Here is a 21,208-nt window from a genome sequence, read left to right as displayed (position 1 = left end):
ACGACTTTACACGTAATCACTCTGACATAGGCTTCCTAGATAACAATTTTGCTATTTTTAATGGGTTCAGATAACAGTTCTGTATTAATTTCCTCTGAAGGTTGAACCTTTAAGCTGGTGTAACCTGGCGGATAGTGACGTCATTGTTACGCAGTCCAAATGACATCCTTGGCATTCCCTTAACTGAAAACACCCGGTAATCACTTTGATCAAAATCTGGACCTGCAAATGTATCAGTACAATGTCTTGAGAAAAAACGAATAACAACCAGAAAGGTGTTTTTCAAACAAGATTAGACTTAGCCCAGTCGTTTAACAGGAAATGTAAATAATTAGACAGAGCCAAAAACAACAATTAAGGTTCAGTGACACTTCCAAACCGATGGATTATGTCGCTTGCTTTCTTTTAGGCCCAAACGATTTTGTCATCTCCTGGCCTTTCTTCACCAATAAGTCTATCAAAAATCAAGTTTTGTCCAAAGACAGCTGCAAGTCATTATGTAAAGTCATCGATGCATGTTTATAGTCTGCATCACTAGGAAAAACCTACTTACCTAGAGTGAAAACGCCACATCTAGCCCCGAGGCGATCCATACTTCAGAGGGTATTTAGCACACCCCCGTTTATTGTGTTTCGTGGTGTGATTCAGTCTCCAAAATGGACACAACCTCTATGGGAAAATGATTTCTTCCAGCCACCCCAACAGACTAGAGGTCTGCTAGATACAAGATTGAACTTTAGTTGGGTCGAAATTTGCCTCGGAAAATTCGATTTACTGCGTTATGGCCAACATGCTGAGTACAGACTGGGCTTCAGTAATGGCTTTTCCATAACAAAAATGAAAATACATACAGTGAGTGAGCTTTCAGGAAGTAAAACCGACGGTGTGTTGGCCTTGCATACAGAGGAATGCCCAGGCTTTTATTTATTATTTCATCAAACTTGCCCCGGGTACCACCGGACACGGTTAAAGGCACAGTTCATCATTAATCGTGTGCACTGTGTTCCTTTGTGTCAACAAAATGTACTAAGCAGGCTAGCTAGAAACTTTAACCTTTAACTTTATGAAGCTTTAACTCAGTGAATGCTGGAGATTCCTAGAAAAACGATTTTTTTTATGGGATCAAATTTCCTGCCAATCCTGCGTCGTTGTTTGAATTTCCCCTCAATTCAGTGTGTGAGACACATTCCATGTTCAGTCGAATGCAGCTGAACGATGTCAGGCACTTAACCAACGCCAACTGCAGTATAAAGACTACGCCGCGCACGTGGGTCGTGTCAACGCAAGCGTGCACTGAAATGGCTTTCTTTGATTTTTTTTTGTTTTGTTTTGTTTTGTTTTGTTTTGTTTTGTTTTGTTTTGTTTTGTTTTGTTTTAAACGACAGCTTGCTAGAAAGAATAAATTCAAAAGTATAAACTCCCATAATCATCTCCCAACCACTGTTTGGATAAGCTCATTGCAAATAATGGACTTTATCTCTCAAAGCAACAGGTTGAGTAAGACGTAACCGTACAACCTGTAGTCTTCGAGGGCCGGCCCATGTATTGAAACTGAGAATCGAAACCAAAACGCCTCAACCCAAAGGGTAAGGTACTTTTAACCAGCTTAAAACTCCTTGCCAGTTTCCCTGACAACACCCTCTGACACTGCCTTAGTGCACTGCGCATTGCCCACGCTTTAGTGCACTGCGCATAGCCCACCTTGACACCAGCTAGCTTGGACGATGCGTGTTCGGCACTTAGGCTGCATTCGAATCTGTTGTCTAGAGCTAGGTCTAGGTCTTCACTCCATTGAAAGTACGTGGAGACACGCAGACAATAGACCTAGCCGTAGCTCTTGAATCCCGTTTCGGACACGGCCTTAGTGTCGTTAAGGGTCTACAAATGAAAGGAATGGTTTAGTTTCAATGCAACCGTTCGGGTTGTTGCTAATGCTTCATCTTCTTATAACCTGTGTATTACCTAAAAGCAAGGTTTGCTTTACAAACGAGATCCTTGTCATTTCCTTGCAGTGATCTGGTCGAGTGATTGTTTCTTCCACTCATTAAATGTATCGCTTGCGATCGACATCTTGAAACATAATACGCAATGAAAAGTAAGCCATTTTACATCTATAACTATTTGAGTTCCACTGAGTGTCCTGTGTAATTGGAGTGATTTTTCTCAAAAAAATAAGGGCCTCTCAAAAATTATTTATTTTACTCCATTCTGCCTGCATGCCATTTTCTATTGACTGCCTATAGTGCCGTATCACCATGACCGTAAAGCCAGTTTTTACTTAAAACCCTTACCAAGAATACAACCCTTTCATCGTGTTCTTTTTGCAAGAACGTGTCCAAACAGAGATTGACCTTCTAGAGGATCCGTCTTAAATTCTCAGTACTTAATTTATTTTCACCAAATCATTTGATCGTTATTTTGTCTGTGTATCTCTTGACGGGTAAATTACTTCTGTGTATTTTTTAAGCGATGATTGCTATCTTCTTCTAGAGGATTTCCTACACCAAAAGGCGCCAGACAATTTCCAGTTCGGCAATGGACCAATGTGCGCTCCATGTACAGATATGCTGATATGATGTTTCCTCCTAGCATAACAAATTAAATCTTGGTATAGTTTGCATTGACAGGTCGCCTCTTGTTTTCACCGTGTCCCGTGCTAAGTGGTGCTGGTTTTTTGTTCCTGTTCGACGAATTGCTGCCTAAAGTGTTATTCGAGGGATGGCTGAAATCAAGTTTTAAATCCACACTTCATTTAGCAGCATGGCTGTACACTGATTCACTTAGGTAATAGGCGTATGTGGCCTTCTGGTTGGTTGGAAGGACTGATACACATAATTACACATGATCCAATCGACGGCAGGACCTCATTACCAGGCGATGTCGTTATCATTGGCTACCTTTACCCTCAGGTAGCTGTCATTTTACGGAAATGGCTTAAGAACAGGCAAAATAAATGACAAAGACCAACCCCGACGTACCTTTCCAACGATGCATTCAGGTCTATTTGTTTTGATTTTTAGTTAGTGTTATGTACTTAAGAGTACATGTGGATATCAGTAACTGTAGGTCTACTGTGAATACGGACGATTCACAATAGTGCGCCACCAAGAGATTGCAACACGTTGGCCAATTATAACGCGCGAAAGTTGTCGACCCTTTGCAAATGCGCATTGCGTCGACAGATTTCGCGCATTGTGATTGGCCAACGCGTTGCAAATTCTTGGTGGCGCACTGTTGTCAAACGGCTGTATTGACGGCTGTATTGACGCCATAGGGCACACAGCGATGAGAAAGAAATACCTGCTGCTCAAGCCTTGATGTACGAGTGGGGCTGAAGGTCCCGATTGCAGCAGAAACTTTTATTAATAGCACAATTTTGGAAGCGTAACTGAACGTTGATTTGCTTCGCTTTTCTTCATCAACCATAAGAAATTCCCTACATAGTGTGCAATTTATTTAAATTATTTATTAAAAACAAGAACAACGTTTTGGCATTCGTGCTATGGACACATGCATGGGAACAACTTTGCAGACACAAACACCTGCATGGTATGTTACGTGTGTTATTTGTTGATTCTAAAGCACGTTTTTTAAGGAGTCTACTGACAGTTCTGTTTGGCATTTAAAACATTTTGAACCAGTTGAATAGCCTGTAGAGGTGGTGAATGAAAGGGAAAATATGGTGAACAACTCAGTCTTCGTGTTTGCAAATGATTTGAGATTACATGTAATTGCAAGGCATACGATTTGCGTGTTCGGTTTCATCCATAATACTCTGCCTATGAATAATAAAAGGATACATTTATAGATGCAAATCTGATCGCCAAGTTGTATTTATTGATATGAAACTTCAAGATTGCCAGATTATGTGTTCTGTCTAAAATTAATGAGGAATTCTGGGTTAAAGTAGGAGTGAAGTGGTAACTCTTCCTCAGGGTGATCGGCTTTTACTGGCTCTGACAAGGTCTCTAAGTCTCAACATCGATTTGTCCCTCACATTGAAATCTGGGAGCTCAAACCTCAAGGCCCTAGGGTTATCTACTCGAAAATGAACCATTCGTAGTTCCTTGTACGGATCAGCTGACATTATGTCTCCCCCGAGTTTCACGTTGTGGATTTTAAAATAGTGCACGTTAATAGGTCGGAGGATGTTCTTGTCGTGACCAGTGTTCTGGTGGGTGGGCTTTTCCGAACGCCACAGGTTCCGAGTTATGGTGGAATTACCGCGTGGAGTAATATGCCGAGGGTGGCCGAAGAACCAGTTCTGAACCCGAAGGGCTCCGACGCTTTTCAATAATTCGTCCTGAAGGTAGTCTGTGATACGTGGCCGCTGTGCGTCCATTGGTTGTATGTACTCGTCCACGTCAATCTTAATCATCCAATCAACGTCGTGCTTGTGTCTCCAGATGCAGTCGTTCTCATGGGCTATTTGCACCTCCAGGTAAGTCTTGTAGCGTGATACGCTGTGTGCCCAGGGGACGATGGTGACGAAACCCTTATCCACATAATCCTTGACAGTGGTTGGTAACTTTGTTTCACCCTCATTCTCATTGTCGTATATGAAGACGTGTTCCACACCCACATACCTGTGGAAGTCCAGCCACTCTGGGATAAAGCTGTCTGCCGACTTAACCATGGTGCAGATTGCCAGCTGGTATTGCGTCTCCGGCGAAACGCCTGATGTACAGACAGTGATATTTGAATAGGCGGCATCAATCGAGAGCCTTCGCAGTGTCATGTTGAAGTACGCCCTCCAGCGGTAACGATCGGGCAGCGGGCACGTGATCACCACGACATACTGTGGCATGATGCCAAAACTTCTGCTGTCATCGATGATGGGGTTACTTTTAGTCAACTTTCCATCGGGAAACTCGCATGCAAATACCTCACTGTGCCATTTCTGTTTTAAGAATTTAAGCCCAATAAAGGCCACATAACCCGCGATCGGATCGGCAAAAGCCGAATGCACATCGGGCATATCCGGGCCCTGAAGTTTGTCCTTGAAAAAGCAGCTGTAGTCACGTGGTACGGAGTAGCGATACATGGACTTATTCAAAGCTCTGTATCTATCGTACACCTTCTCATCCAGAACGAGTTTCTTTTTTGTCGCTCTGGGATGACCCCGTGACCCCTGCCGATCCAAAATGGCGTCCAGGTGCATGCCTATGTGCAGGTTGAAGTCGGCGTCATAGTAATAAATCCCGCCAGTTGAGAGGAGGTAGGTGAACAGGGCCATCGACGACAGCAGGCCGACGAGTAGAAGTATTTGGCTGTTAAACTTCCTGCGAAACATTTTGAAAGTGCTAACCTCTTTCCCAAGCGCCCGGAGGTCTGGTTGTTCAGAAAGCAGCGCCTCTGTTTTACTGGTTATATCAATAAGGAGTCAGGCACAATTAATGTCTCGTCGAACGGTACACTCACTCCAAGGGAAATGCACGGCGATCAGCGACACCAGAATTAATGGGCAATTGGCAGCACTGCAAGCTTTGGTTTCAGTCACAACGGTTGCAGGATTATCTTCAAACAAAACTTACCGGCGCTTTAGCGAGATTCGAGACAGCAGTTGGTCATTCCTATGTACCAAAATCCCACAGTGTCATCGTTCTGATGGACATGGGTCTCTTCCGGCTTGCTAAACAGTAGACGGCGAATTTGTGAATGATGCACCGGTGTTTGCCAAAAGGATCCCGCAGAGATAAAAAGAAACATCACTCGATAAGTTGGCTGCGAATTCCCGGTGTATGGTTATGGTGTGCTAAAGCTGATAAGGTATATTTAATGTAACCAAGGTTACCAACGTTTTACTGCAACGCCTCACAGTGATAAATCCTTCGAGATTTTCCCAGAATTAGCGTGTCAAATAAATGTTCTCTGGAGAGACTCACATTACACTGCGTTCACCTGCCTATTCACGCACACGCCATATGCTGGTGAGATCGTTTTGGCAAAGAAACGATTTAGCACATCCACTGTTCGTGGGATCGATGCGTTGAAAGACCATGCAGCAAAAGAACAGTTCGGAGTTCGACTTGAGATATTCCGACATTGTCCGCCGTATTTTTACTCTTAGTTCTGGCCTAAGCAAAGAGGAATTTACCGTTTCCCAGGCTCGCATCGCCCATCAGCCAATTGCAAGTAAACTGCAGGAGTTTCTACGTAGGCATGTTTGTGGTCTTACTAAATGCGCAGAGTGCCTGCATGACAATCACCTAACCCAAAAGTAAATGTCAACAGGTTGTGCCCGTTCCCAAGAACACTTTTTTTTTTCTATAAACACTTGGAAGTTATGCTTAGGGTGCGGTTTGCAAGCAAACCGAATGGCAACAGTCAAGTACTTTTCTGGTTTCCAGTCAATGGAGTGCTGCTAAGTTTGCTCAAGGCGAGTTGCAGCAAATACCCACCAGCACCACGACCGGACTTTGGACCAATATTCACTTAATAAAACAGTTTATGTATTTGCACATTATATACCAGCTGCGTGATTTGTAGATCGTATACGTGCTATGAAATGTTAGTCCACCGTATTCCCTTGGACAGGCTGCGTATAGCCATTCCATTATCAGACACAAAGTCCAGTTCGCATATTATGAGCGAAATTGACCGATTTCACTCTCTTCCTTCGTTTAATTGTGTCCACGACCCAACATAATACGCTGCAGCAATACTAAGCATAATTTCTGTGCCCTTGATATAGTGCGTCCGGTCCACATCGGCCTTTCGCTTGATAAACCTTTGGAAGTGAACAGCGGTGGGCTGTTGAATTGAGTGTTACACACGCTGCTGAAAGCAAACTGGAGCTCTACTGGAACTGGGCCTTTCAACTGTTAGCATTTTTTTTATTCTTCATTGCTAAGATCAGCAACCAGTATATCAGGTTTATGTACTCTTCGGAAATGATAACTATATAAAACAAAAATTCCCAGAACAAAGCGGATATCTCGCTCGTTGTGGCTTCTGTGCGAAAGTGCGTCTGGACATTCTAGGGGCGTAACCATTTCATCCGCTTCATTGGCATTCCCTTTGTGGTACCTACCTGCTATGAACTCGAATGGAGATTATTAAAAATGCAGTGCCGTACCATGACTCAAATAAACCCACTGAGTTCTCTCCCTCGAGGTAATGATCGAGTCGACAGAGATCTTTTTCACTCCAGTAGCCCAAATTGTGCACCTGTGTTCGCTGGCCAAATTTTACCCTGCCTAGACGCTACAATAGTGTTAGAGGCCTCACGCACGCGTACATATGTTATGCTCACTCTCTATTATTTTATATAATCATAATGCGATAAGCACATAGTACCTTCCGTTACGAAGTCACTCTTTTAAAAATTGCAAGCGGACAACATCAAGGCAAGTATATACAAATTTGAGAAAGGAACACCAACAGCAGAGTGGGACTTGCAGTTAGTCCTTGAGTAACAAAAGGGGTACCTTGATTTATGGGAACATTGGCTCACAGGTTTCCAGATGTAGCGGTTTGTCGCACTTTCAGTAGACTTTATTGTCCTCTGTCAGTGTTTATTTCAGGTAGTAAACCACCGCAGTCACGGGCAAAGATCATGGGGGACATATCCCCCCTCCCACACACACATATACATTTTGACCTGGGGGATTACCTATACAATCATCCCCCCCCCCAATTTTCAAGTCACTGGCTACGCGCGCACCCATAGCGTACACGACCGGTTCCGCACTTGCCGGCATCACGACCTTATTTTTGGATGGAGGCCGGCCTTGCTTAACTTTCAGAAATCCCCCCCCCCCCGCCCAAAGGGACAGGAAATTTATCTGCCCGTGACTGCGGTATTAGATTCAATAATTTTCACCTCGTAGTTTCCTTGAACAGTAACGTACAAAATGGATCCCTGTGCATTTACTGATGAATAAGCAGTGAGATGCCTTCCAAGTACATGTTTAACGACAGCGGAAAATGACTTCCCGGAAAGAGGCCCAAGACCTCGACGGTAGATTCCCTTTTTTCTGAGCTTTTGCGTAAATGTTGGAAATTTTCTCAATGAGCCGATGATCTGATGATGTCACGATGTGTTCACATGTACACTTCCTACATCTAACAACCATCTAACAGCCCAAAATATTGGTGGCAAAGTGTTTTAAGTTCAATAAATACAAATTTAGTGTTAGAAAAAGCTTGGAAATGTAAAGGTACACCAAATTAGGACACTCGTATTAAATAAACAAATTTGATTGGTTCTGTTCTCCCCATGGTTACTGTTATGCCCCCTGGTGCTAAAAATGAATTTCTTTGCGCAGCGGCCGGTCTTATATGACATTTTAAATCTTAAACTAGCTATTATCCACGCATATAAATAAATAATGACACACCATGTCAACTTAAGGCCCGCACAAAAGCCCTGATTGGATCCTAGGTTTAATGTTAACGATGCAAGAACTCCAAAAACTGCGAACCAACGGAGCAACATTGTGTTGCATGTGGGCAATAAGCAAGAGGAAAAAAGATCTCATGCGTAGGCTACAGACAATACATCAATGATGCTAATCCAAATGTGGACTGGACGAGTTCGGAAAAATTCGGCTCTTTTCGGAAACTGGAGGAATTTCTCCGATTTTTGCCTCATGGACATGTGATACTGGACCCATTCCACGAGAATAGTCGGAACTTACTGGGTCTGATATCCAGACTACTCTTTGACTCTTTTTTTTTTAATTTATAGTGGTTTTGGTGGTTTCCTATATGCAGAATTCACATGACGTCATACTGGCCGTTGTTTCGCTTATGCCGCCATATTGGCCGTCAAACGCATGCTATGTAACGTATGCAAATACACGTACGAGCACACGTGCCGTAGGGTTCCATATCGTGAAGGTACTTCAAAAGATCTGTATTTTTATCGGACTCCTGCCGATCGGCAACGAAGAGCCAAATGGATTGCTGCAATCGATGCAAAACTTTTCCGAAAACTGGACTCCAAACTCGCACACGCGACTCTGCAGTGTTCACTTCTTTGCGGGAGGGCCATACATAGGACTAACGTTTGTAGGCCTACAATTCCCCAACGTGGCACACTTTCGTTTCATATTACTGCCAAACCTTTGAAATAATATCGTGCTCTGTGAACACCATCCAAATTACATGTATTAGCCGTGTCGGCTAATACGATGTCTTTCATGAAATTCGTCATTTTTGTTCTCGAACATCGATCCAAATTGCATGTCACTATGCAGTGAGTGTAAGTCTCACGAGTTGGCATGACGGCCAATATGGCAAGCTAGTCGAAAGTTACATGACGTCCGTGAATGACCTACATAGGGCGCCCGCTGGTCTAGCTACTAGCTGTTCCCTGCCAGAGCTGCAGTCCACCCCGAGCAGAAGTACCCCAACCGATGACGGTTGTAAAGAGCCATGTTGATCAGGAGTGTTCATTTTAATTGTTGGTAACCACGCGACCATAACCCGTGCATTTCCTCATCGTTCATGAACAAGAGAAGTGGCATGCAGTTCCGACCAAGGAGCCTAAGTCTGTTGCTGGGAAAACTGCGCCCTCTCTTGGTCTGGCGTCCGCGCGTCGCATCGAGCGTCGTGGCGCTGGGTCGACGGGACGCAATTTTGGCGGCTAAAGAACACCGTATTTTCCGCCTTTGGCGTTCTATCCGTTTGAAACATAAAACAGCCGTTCGTTACCCTTATAAAAATGCATCTTTTTCCTTTACTAATAAAAACTAATAAAATCAAATTTATTTGCAATATCATGAATTATTAAAAAAATTATTTTCATTTGAAATAGCGATTTTAATTTTTTTGTTCCTGAAAAACGGGATCGTTTTCTTTCAATAACCAAGCTAAGATAAAACATTTGGACGAGGTTGAACCTTCGACCTAAGAAAGCAACATGGAAGAAATCGGAATCGTTGTTCCAGACAAGGACAAGGTAAACAAATTCTCCTTTTTCACCGAGTGAAGAGCCATCAATTTTACTTTTTATGTATACGGGTACTGTGCATAGTTTTAATTATATTGAATGAATATTTGATCTCTTTAACGGCATTGTGGTTATCAAAAATGATGGCAAATGTGGTCACTGGAGAAAATTTGCTATGTCACACCTAGGCCTACCCACCGAACTGTACGATCCGACGTCCGCTCCTCTCCCACGAACCCCACATAAAAAGTGTCTTTTTCGCCATAGGCTATGCATGACGTTTAACACGGCACGAACAGCGATTCCATTGGAGTTGTGGACCCACGCACGAACATGCCATTGTGTTGCCCTTACTGATGAATTAGCCCCCTTGAAAAAAATGCATGGACCCATCCATACATGTACATGTAGGATGGGCCCATTGCATCTTTTGTGATTGGGAAAAAGTTAATAATCTGTGCCACTCTGAACTAAAGATTGAACCATAATTATGCATCTTAATGCCTAGTTGCCTATCTGATTGTGTCACGCACCCACGGTGACTGACCCATGGTAGATTGGAATTCAGTTTAGGGTTCTGGTTAAGTGCTGGCTTTTTAAAACGGTATGTTAAAATCAATGTAAACCTTTCGCTAAACTAAAGTGTATTGGCTTTGTGTTGTATTATGGTTGTGGTACTGGTGAGTTGTGACGTGTGAGTACAGTCCCATAACCAGACATGTATATATGTACTTCTGAAACTTGGTCATTGTTGGTAGGACCTGTGCATGTCCTTTAAAGAAACTTAAAGGCTCTGTGGGCCTCGGAGGGAACTTACTTTCAAGGTGCCGATTCGCTGTGGGTTTTCAAATCCTGCCATAATTGGTGACACCCTCTTTGGATTCAACTCCACTTTCTAGACCGATATTTTGTCTGAATGTTGGCTTTTACTGTTTCATGTACATGAATGTCTGCAATCTTTGGGCGTTGCGTTTTTTCACTGCAAATCCAATTTTTTTTTACTGCCAGGACAACTGTCTTTCCAATTCCACCAGAGTTCTCCGACTCAATACACCTTCAACATGTTGACTTTATTTACTTTGTAGGATGAAGTCCTATCACCCCCGGGCTCAAGACCTACCACCTCCACACCCAGCAGCATCCTAGATGCTCTGGACATAGACGACCTCTACACAAGATTCAAAGTAAGTGAGATTGGAGTCTGAAACCAGATGTCCTGAGGAGAAAGAAAGGGGGAAAACAGCCTTCAACAAAAAGGCATCCTTCAGACTGACCCTAGCCCTGCCAGGCCTGGCAACAGGTGTAATGGTCTGGTGCACTTTGTTCGTAGGAGCCGAATAAATTGCCCATGTCGAGAGAATGAGAGCCAGTCTTACAGAGCAGTGCCACTGTTTGAACCGCATGGGCTGGCAATCACAGGCTCCCTGTACCTATTCAAGCAAACCCACAAACCATCATGCTGCATATCCATTCCCAAATGCTGGGATCATTGTGGTCAGAAACAATGAAGATTGTCCCTGTTATAACATTACGTACTACATACTTACTATTTCAATGGGAAGCCTTCTATCATTACATAATCTCTAAAATACAGTACTCATTTGAAATTTTTGATGGTCAAAAAGTGATGGTAAAAAGTGAGCGGGTCACAGTACCCATTCAATCCAAATTCAACAAGGTATGTGCAGGCCCACAGTACCCATTCAGTCCAAATTCAACAGGGTATGTGCAGGCCCACAGTACCCATTCAGTCCAAATTCAACAGGGTATGTGCAGGCCCACAGTACCCATTCAATTCCAATTCAACAGGGTATATGCAGGCCCACACTACCCATTCAATCCAAATTCAACAGGCTATGTGCAGGCCCACAGTACCCATTCACACAAAATTAAACACCAGATAGTAAGCTACCAGTGCCCAATGCCACAAACTCACACACTTTACTGGTGTTGAATTCTGTGTGGTTAGGGAAGGTTAGGGTAAAATATTCAAATGCTCGACTTGCCATTCTATTGAATATTCAATGGACCAATTCACACAGAATCAGAGATAAACTACCCATGCTGGTGTCTTGGTCTACCGCCTCATTGTTGAGTTTCAGGACAGCTGTCCATCCCCTAGTTGTAAGGATGAGAGTCCAACTAATGTTTTATTCCGATTCTCTACACAAAAAGACAAAAAAAAAGAAGCCTAAGTTTTTGGCATTCCTGCTTTTAAAATTACTCATAATACATGTACCCTGAAATGAAACACATTTTTAGAAAGCAATCTGTAACCAACTTATCCCAAAAAGTAAATTTTTCCCATTTTACGCCACTGATTTTTACATCCAAATATATTCAATTCTGAAAGTTTTTCAAATGTCACTACTCAATGGAATATTGTTATATTCAGCACAACCCTATTGCAAGTTTCCTTCATCTGCGTAATCCCCCAATCCCTTTCCACTTTGCAGAGGCTTCAGCGGCAGATTGAATTCTACGAGGTCCAGGAAGAATACATCAAGGATGAGCAGAAGAACCTCAAGAAGGAGTTCCTGCATGCCCAGGAGGAGGTCAAGCGCATCCAGAGCGTTCCTCTGGTCATCGGTCAGTTCTTGGAGGCAGTGGACCAACATACCGGCATTGTGGGCTCCACGACAGGTGAGGCATTCTGAAGCAAGGCACCTGTGCCCACAATTACTTGACTTTTCCACATGCTTTGTGCCACTGTCGTCTCTTAACCCCACAAGAGCAAGTTTTTCCCACGTGCCAGCTGCCATAAAGACTTCTGGTAATATCTTGCGGGCATTTTGACACCACTTTTTGAAAATCGGATATGCCGTTCACCCGCAGTACACATGTTTTAGAGGCATTGAGCCAAAAATATTTACTTTGTCATTGGCATCCCCCGTGCACGTGGGCTGGCACGTATGATGCAATGAACTTCAACTGACCATTACATCAAACCCTTCAAGTATGTCGAATTGAATTAAAAGTTTACATTTGTACTGATGGGGCATTGGTACATGCAATGTTTCGAGGCACTTACGTGAACATGTAGGCATGTGACAACCAAGTTCTCTGGGGGAGGGGGCAGAATCCCCCTTCCAGCCTCTGAGATGAGGTCGTTCAAAAAATCCTTCCTCTCCGAGGGTTAATTTTTTTCATTATGTCAGTGCAACAACCCTGTTGGGTAAAATTCAAATAAAAAGAGACTGTACCTCCATTCTGCTGTGATGTCATTTCAGGAATTTACTGTTCATTTTGGGTTTTGTATGTTCACATTGATAACCCAAGAGTTGCTCATTGAAACTATTTGTGCAGAAATAACTTTACTCTCTGCTAATACACAGTGGACCCAACATTGAAACCAAAACCAAACAACATTCTTTCAAGTTTCAGGGCAGAGATACAGTGCACATGTGCAGTGAGCTGCAGCATTGGAAAGTTTTCTTCATATGACATTACGCTTTTCATAAATACCATTGAGATTTAAATTAGCGTAAAAATCAAAATTGCATCATCACTCCCACCAGATGGAAAAATAAAATTGCAGTCCATCAGGAAAACCAATTTGGGCCCAAAGTATGGCTTAGCTTGGATGGACGACACCATTAGAAATATTGTGCTTGGCTTGCAGGGTCCAACTCCTACGTGCGCATCCTGAGTACGTTAGACCGGGAGCTCCTGAAACCCAGTGCGTCTGTCGCTCTCCACAAACACAGCAATGCCCTGGTTGACGTCTTACCGCCTGAGGCAGACAGCAGCATTACCATGCTGGGAACCGGTGAGAAGTGCTTCCTGGGTTTTGCGCTTTCAGTCAGTGCTCTTTGGTTTTCTTTTTCTTTACTGTTTGCTCTTGAAGTGGAAGGTGCCTGACTATTCTGTGAGGATGTCAGGGTTCATCTTGCTGTCAAACATATTTTTCTTTGGAGCCGGAAAGGTGGCAAGATTTTTTATCCATAATTTGGGATTCATCTTAATTCATCCTGCATGCCGGAGTCTGTAGAAAACATTCACAGGGATTGCCAGATTTGAATTTAAGATTTGAACATGGCAAATAGGCCCCTTTGCCAGAATAGTTGATACAGTCCACCTGCAGCTGTCAAATCGGTGGCTGCCAGTCGGCAAAGTTCCCTGGTCAAAATTTAGCCAAAGATCAGTTTCTGTGTGAGCTGTAAGTTACTGACAGTAACCATTCCGACCTATCAATCTCTACCAAGAGGTTTCTGAAGAAGTGAGGAAGGTAGATCATTACTCTTTCCTCACATAGGGCTGGATGCTCCTTTCGTCTACCAAGAATCTGCCCTTGTTTTCCCAGCACGGGGTAGTTTGGACATTTCAGGAAGGTTTCTAGAAAGAATACCAAGGGAGTTGGATTCCATATGCATACATATAATTCAACACTCCATTGGTCTGTTACGAGAAAGAATCAGGTTAAATAAAGTGCCTTTTATCAGATAATTTTTCTGCTCCATCACTGAACACTGCCTGTATTGCTTTAAATCGCCCAATCACTCTTGCAGTTTTCCAGATTCATTAATATACATGAAGTCAATAGATACAATCAATAAGCACAGTGTATTGTAGATAACCAGATGGGAAGCAATGGATTTTTCTTCTTAATGTTCCACAGACGAGAAGCCGGACGTCTGCTACTCGGACATCGGCGGCATGGACATCCAGAAACAGGAGATTCGAGAGGCCGTGGAGCTACCTCTGACCCACTTTGGCCTGTACCAGCAGATTGGCATCGACCCGCCCCGGGGGGTGCTCATGTACGGGCCCCCGGGCTGCGGCAAGACCATGCTGGCCAAGGCAGTGGCTCACCACACCACAGGTGAGTTGCTGGTTGGTAGAAGTGCAATTTTTCAGTGGGGATAGGTGTTGCATTGACTCTGTGCATGTGCTGTAGAGGGCGCTGTGCAGGAATGGCCTGTTCATTGCCCATGACCAGTGCAGCCTCGTTATCTCCTAGGCCTGTTCTTCTGGTTAGCGTTCCCAGTGTTACTCCAGACAACAATTCAAGTGGAATGTTTGGATTATTAGAACTTCTCATCAGTTCATTTTTGATGGGATCCTACAAAATAAGGTTTAAGGCTGGTTTTCTAGTAATTTTATCCCAGTGCGGATCAGAAAGAGCAAAGTTAGCTTTTGATTTGATGTATCACTCAGCCTGTCACCCTGATGAAAATGAACACTGGGTGGGTGAAAAATGAGAATGGACACTGGTTGGTGAAAAATGAGAATGGACACTGGGTGGGTGAAAAATGTTGAGGGCTTTACCCATTGTGCAAGATTTTTTTGAAGGCCTTTGACTTGACAGAGGCCCTAGCAACTTCATGACTCACTTTGCTCGGTTGGCTTACAGTTCTCTGTCTCTCTTGCTTGCAGCTTCTTTCATCCGAGTTGTTGGCTCGGAATTTGTCCAGAAGTACCTGGGGGAGGGGCCCCGCATGGTGCGTGACGTCTTCAGGCTAGCCAAGGAAAATGCTCCGGCCATCATATTTATCGATGAGATTGACGCTATCGCCACGAAGAGATTTGATGCGCAAACAGGAGGTACTGTACACAAAACGTTAAAGAAATTGAGGAGAGGTCTCAGAATTTGGAAACACATAGTGTCAATGACAATGAAGTATAAGAACAGTTTAGTCAGGTGCTGTAATTAGTGATCTTAATGTACATATCAAATGCATACGAGGTGGTGATAGACTAGACTTTGTGAACTTTTTTCAACCGCCAATTGTAATTGATCTCAGGTGCCCGAACAGCAAGATGTTTGCTTTTGACTACATGCATTGATTGCTGCATGTATGCATTGGTTGCCATGCATCGGTTGCTATGCATAGGATACCATGCATCGGTTCCTATGCATTGGTTGCCATGCATTGCTGCAAGGTGTCACCAGTGGTCCTTTCAAGCTGTTTTGCTCTCGATGGTTGGCTTGATCTGCAGAAGTTAGGAGGTTGTGAGTCAAGAGTGCAACCTAAGCACACAATGCAGTTTTTATTTCTACTCCTCGCAAAAAGTCTCGACGGGCAAACTTGAATTTGAGTTATCTTTGATGTCTCTTGCAGCCGATCGCGAAGTCCAGCGTATTCTCCTTGAGTTGCTCAACCAAATGGACGGTTTCGACCAGACTGTCAATGTCAAGGTAAGCCGTGATGACAGTCATTTTATCTGCATCTTTTTTTCTCAGTGGCAAAACAACGTTAGGGAAAGCGTGCCAATCACATAGCCCAGGCTTAAATTTTCTAAAAGGATGGAGCATATCTTAATTTGGAACATTTACCCGTGTAGCCAGCTGGCTTATATGTAGGTTTGGTTCACGTTAAGCCTTAAAGTTAGCACAAGTGTGGATTTTTGACAAAGCAGCATGCGTTTGTCTGCCATGGTGCGGAAGTTGAAAGTGTTTTCAATATCAGGCTACCGGCAGTAGACCCATAACAAAATGATATCAAGCTTGTGGACATGATCTGTCGAGCCCTCAGTGGAAAAGGAACGTGGAAAAATGGCATTGTGTCATTAAATTCTTAGTCTCTTGTTGCCATGTCATCCCATATGGTCGTCAGTGTCTTTTGAAAGTTCAAGAACAGGTTTTTGTTTAATTTTTATTTCAAACTTATATTTAGTCTGAAAGTGTCTATTCAGCATGAGATCTTGTGATAATTAGACCAGAAGTTTGCAACAGCTGTTTGGAAAAAAGGGCACTTGGCCTGGCTGCTGGTTTCCGCTTTGCTACCTAACAATTTCACGTTCTCTCTAGGTCATCATGGCAACGAATCGGGCCGACACCCTGGACCCCGCCCTGCTCCGCCCCGGTCGCCTGGACCGTAAGATCGAGTTCCCCATGCCGGACAGGCGGCAGAAACGTCTGATCTTCAGCACTATCTGTGTCAAAATGAACCTGTCGGACGAGGTGGACCTGGAAGACTGTATCCTCTTGACAATATAAATGATGCTCCAACCATAGCATCTTGAGTGACCATCACAAAACCTAACTAGTCTCGATAATTTCATCTCAAGTCATCCAGTCAAGCCAAGTCACTAGCTGTTAAATGAACTTTGACAAAAGCATTCCTTTATCATTGTTTACTCTGTGACATGTACAACTTGAGGTTGTAATCGAGTAAATCACAAGTCCAAGCAAGGTCAACGCAAGTCATCCAGTTTTAAACCAAGTTGTAGGGTATTCAAGTGAGCTGTGACCAAACAGTTCCTTTGTCACTGTTTCAGCCTGTTGCTCGTGACTGGTCTTGTAACTGGTCTTGTGACTGATCTTGTAACTGGTCTTGTGACTGATCTTGTAACTGGTCTTGTGACTGATCTTGTAACTGGTCTTGTGACTGATCTTGTAACTGGTCTTGTGACTGATCTTGTAACTGGTCTTGTGACTGATCTTGTAACTGGTCTTGTGACTGATCTTGTAACTGGTCGTGTGACTGATCTTGTATTAACTGGTCTTGTGACTGGTCTTGTGACTGATCTTGTAACAGGTCTTGTGACTGATCTTGTAACAGGTCTTGTGACTGATCTTGTAACAGGTCTTGTGACTGATCTTGTGACTGGTCTTGTGACTGATCTTGTAACTGGTCGTGTGACTGATCTTGTATTAACTGGTCTTGTGACTGGTCTTGTGACTGATCTTGTGACTGGTCTTGTGACTGATCTTGTAACAGGTCTTGTGACTGATCTTGTAACAGGTCTTGTGACTGATCTTGTGACTGGTCTTGTGACTGACCTTGTAACTGGTCTTGTGACTGGTCTTGTGACTGGTCTTGTGACTGATCTTGTAACTGGTCTTGTGACTGATCTTGTGACTGATCTTGTAACTGGTCTTGTGACTGGTCTTGTGACTGGTCTTGTAACTGGTCTTGTGACTGGTCTTGTGACTGATCTTGTGACTGATCTTGTAACTGGTCTTGTGACTGGTCTTGTGACTGGTCTTGTGACTGATCTTGTGACTTATCTTGTAACTGGTCTTGTGACTGATCTTGTAACTGGTCTTGTGACTGGTCTTGTGACTGATCTTGTGACTTATCGTGTAACTGGTCTTGCGACTGATCCTGTGACTGGTCTTGTGACTGATCTTGTAACTGGCGTTGTGACTGGTCTTCTGACTGATCCTGTGACTGGTCTTGTGACTGGTCTTGTGACTGGTCTTGTGACTGATCTTGTAACTGGTCTTGTGACTGATCTTGTAACAGGTCTTGTGACTGATCTTGTAACAGGTCTTGTGACTGATCTTGTGACTGGTCTTGTAACTGATCTTGTAACTGGTCTTGTGACTGGTCTTGTGACTGGTCTTGTGACTGATCTTGTAACTGGTCTTGTGACTGATCTTGTGACTGATCTTGTAACTGGTCTTGTGACTGGTCTTGTGACTGGTCTTGTAACTGGTCTTGTGACTGGTCTTGTGACTGATCTTGTGACTGATCTTGTAACTGGTCTTGCGACTTATCTTGTAACTGGTCTTGTGACTGGTCTTGTGACTGATCTTGTGACTTATCTTGTAACTGGTCTTGCGACTGATCTTGTAACTGGTCTTGTGACTGGTCTTGTGACTGATCTTGTGACTTATCTTGTAACAGGTCTTGTGACTGATCTTGTAACTGGTCTTGTGACTGGTCTTGTGACTGATCTTGTGACTTATCTTGTAACTGGTCTTGCGACTGATCCTGTGACTGGTCTTGTGACTGATCTTGTAACAGGTCTTGTGACTGATCTTGTAACAGGTCTTGTGACTGATCTTGTGACTGGTCTTGTAACAGGTCTTGTGACTGATCTTGTGACTGGTCTTGTGACTGATCTTGTAACTGGCGTTGTGACTGGTCTTCTGACTGATCCTGTGACTGGTCTTGTGACTGGTCTTGTGACTGATCCTGTGACTGGTCTTGTGGCTAGACGTCAACACTGCTACCCAGTTCCTGCCCCAGTCACTTTCACAATTCATTCCTTCCTTGACTTGTATGTCATCACAGATGTCGCCAGACCGGACAAAATCTCAGGAGCAGACATCAATGCAATATGTCAAGAGGTATTATTTCATTGGCACAAGAGACATTAGTTAACAGATTAACAATGTTCTGTTGAGGGGGGGTTAAATGAGGGGGAAGAGACTGCCAGAGTACTACTAGAAAAACCTCTTCATATCATTTTAAGATCAAATAAGATCAAATTTATAAAGTTACCAATAGAATGGAAATTTCATTTTTAACAAGTGAACTTGTCCTTTGCATAAAATTGAAACTTTCATTTCTTGTACAACACCTTAAAAAAATCCCCATCATCTGATTGGTGGGGCTCGGGTCACATGTCATGAATTATTTGGTATAATCAAGGCGGACTGTTGAATGTATTGAGGTATGTTTACCTTGCGGAGTGCAACATTCCGTCTGTTCACTTCATGAATTTATTTTTACCACAACAATTCTCAGTTTGTGTTTTGTTTATTGTGGAAAGGAGTTTACAAGATGCCATGCAGTCACACTGTGTATTGGGACGGAGTATTATCATTTTATGATCTGTTCTTTTTGTTAGGCCGGCATGCAGGCCGTTAGAGAGAACCGCTACGTCGTTCTGGCCAAAGACTTTGAGAAGGGGTACCGCAACAACATCAAGAAGGACGAGGCAGAACACGAATTCTACAAGTAGTCTCTTTGCGTTGCGTCCAGAAGCATCTTGGGTCTCGTTTCCTTGCGTGTGTCTTTACACAAACCTGGATCGGTTTCAATTCATGCACACCAGGCAGAATGTGCATCTCTTTTGTATTTGACCGCGGAACTGGCTAAACAGTGGATCAATTTCTGGCTCGGATTTTTGTTCAACCACAAGTCAATTTCCTCCTAACGCTGCGCTCATGCATTCAAGTTGCACTCCAGTGTCCCTTGGTTGAAACGATTTTGTAAAATCCCTGTGCAGCTTATTTTTGCCATTTGTTGCAACTCCTGTGGTGAATAACGGTTGAAATAAATCCGGGGGTTATTTTCATGTGAATGGTTCCCTTCGAGCGAAGAAATTAAATAGGCTGTCTGGCGGTGTGATCGTCACCAAGGGCCTGCTTCCAAATGGTCAACTACTACATGATCCGAAATGTTCATCGTTAGGGCGACGGTGGTGCTATGAGCCAGTTCTGTATTTCAGGAAAGCAAGGGTCATTTGGGGAACAAAGGTCATGTGCCAGTCCGCACGGGGCCGTGCTGAGAGGGCAGATCTTGCACGCACGTCCAAATGACTTTGGACACATTTCATTTGAGGTATGCGCTGTCCGAATACAGAACTGGATCATCATAGTTCACTGTAGGCCGTGTTTATTTTGCACAGATCTGGATCACGATCAGTAATCAATTGCTGGTTTCGGACACCACCAAACTCGCCTAATGAATGGTGCGAACCAGTGTTAGGATATCTAATCGAAATCCAGATCCTTTTGAAACAAACGCAGCCGTAGTCCCCACTCAAACTTCCACTCATCTGTTAGGAAGGACTGGATTCCACCCAGCTCCTCAGTGTGAATAAGATTGTGAAAGAAGGCTTTATCCAAGCCCATTTACAAATTACACGGCAGCAGCTTGAAATAATGCACAGTCTAAGGCTGCGGCTGCAACCACTTCCCCGTACAGGTGCGTGTAATTCCAAGCTACAACCAAGAGAAAATCTTAAATGGCCTAAAATATGTTTTCAGAACTATGTGTGTAGTAGTTTGTGTTATTTCTGTTATGTAATAAATGGAGGCTTTTCCTACCCCTGTTCAGTTAAATGCAGTCGCAGTTTGGTATTAAAGTGCGCACCTATTTTTGCAGGTCGTAGTACTGTTGCATTTTCCAAGGCTGCTTGCCAACTGTGTTGAAGGTAGAGTGGGGCATGTTTTACATTTCTTGCACAGTTTGAAACAGGAAAGGAAGAATTTCAGGGGGAGGGGGGGACATCATTTTTCAGGCAAAAGCTTGATTTCATTTCAAATGTTGGGCTGATTTGAGGCCTTAGTGAGGTGCGTTCCCGCATCTCGGGCCTAATTTCCAGACTCCGCGCAAGAACCAGACTGGCATCCCGGATCTTAATTAGGTTATCTGTGAACTTTGGAAGGAGATGGATTTCTGCCCCCTTCCCTTTCATTTCCCTGCCCCCTCCCAACCAGCCTGGTCGGATTATGCCACTCTGTACTTGACATTTTATGTCACAAAATTGTCATCATTATCATTTAAATGTTTTATCAGACTTACAAAATAAACATGGATGTCTGTTTACCTTTAAAGTCTGTTCAGGTCTGACTTTTTGTGTCCTTGTCTTGTTTTCTTTTGGGGGGAGGTGTTATGAAAACTGTCA

The 21,208-nt window shown here is 43.5% G+C and overlaps 2 protein-coding genes across 2 annotated transcripts; one reads left to right on the top strand and one right to left on the bottom strand.

Annotated features, from left to right (window-relative positions):
- Nucleotides 1-3,543: 3,543 nt before the first annotated feature.
- On the bottom strand, nucleotides 3,544-6,218 carry LOC110984988 (uncharacterized). Its single transcript, XM_022245662.2, has one exon. The coding sequence runs from the start codon at nucleotides 5,291-5,293 to the stop codon at nucleotides 3,932-3,934; it is 1,362 nt and encodes a 453-aa protein (XP_022101354.2). The 5' UTR covers nucleotides 5,294-6,218; the 3' UTR covers nucleotides 3,544-3,931.
- A 3,552-nt stretch (nucleotides 6,219-9,770) lies between these two features.
- LOC110985013 (26S proteasome regulatory subunit 6B) lies at nucleotides 9,771-21,137 on the top strand. Its single transcript, XM_022245697.2, has 10 exons — nucleotides 9,771-9,907; nucleotides 10,984-11,082; nucleotides 12,355-12,541; nucleotides 13,521-13,667; nucleotides 14,517-14,720; nucleotides 15,275-15,442; nucleotides 15,961-16,037; nucleotides 16,650-16,818; nucleotides 18,865-18,920; nucleotides 19,424-21,137. The coding sequence occupies exons 1-10, from the start codon at nucleotides 9,869-9,871 to the stop codon at nucleotides 19,535-19,537; spliced, it is 1,260 nt and encodes a 419-aa protein (XP_022101389.1). The 5' UTR covers nucleotides 9,771-9,868; the 3' UTR covers nucleotides 19,538-21,137.
- Nucleotides 21,138-21,208: the final 71 nt, after the last annotated feature.

Source organism: Acanthaster planci, linkage group LG10 (assembly GCF_054643075.1).
Source record: "Acanthaster planci isolate LZ-2023a linkage group LG10, COTS_SCS, whole genome shotgun sequence".
NCBI lineage: Eukaryota > Metazoa > Echinodermata > Asteroidea > Valvatida > Acanthasteridae > Acanthaster > Acanthaster planci.
Note: the sequence above shows the minus strand (reverse complement) of the source record. Positions and strands in the feature narration are given on the sequence as shown.

Bases quoted from the DNA above. Each gene is read 5' to 3' on its own strand.
- LOC110984988 (XM_022245662.2), bottom strand. From the start codon at position 5,293: ATGTTTCGCAGGAAGTTTAACAGCCAAATACTTCTACTCGTCGGCCTG.
- LOC110985013 (XM_022245697.2), top strand. From the start codon at position 9,869: ATGGAAGAAATCGGAATCGTTGTTCCAGACAAGGACAAG. The intron at 15,443-15,960 runs GTACTGTACACA...TGTCTCTTGCAG, and splicing joins ATTTGATGCGCAAACAGGAG to CCGATCGCGAAGTCCAGCGT. The intron at 16,038-16,649 runs GTAAGCCGTGAT...CGTTCTCTCTAG, and splicing joins ACCAGACTGTCAATGTCAAG to GTCATCATGGCAACGAATCG.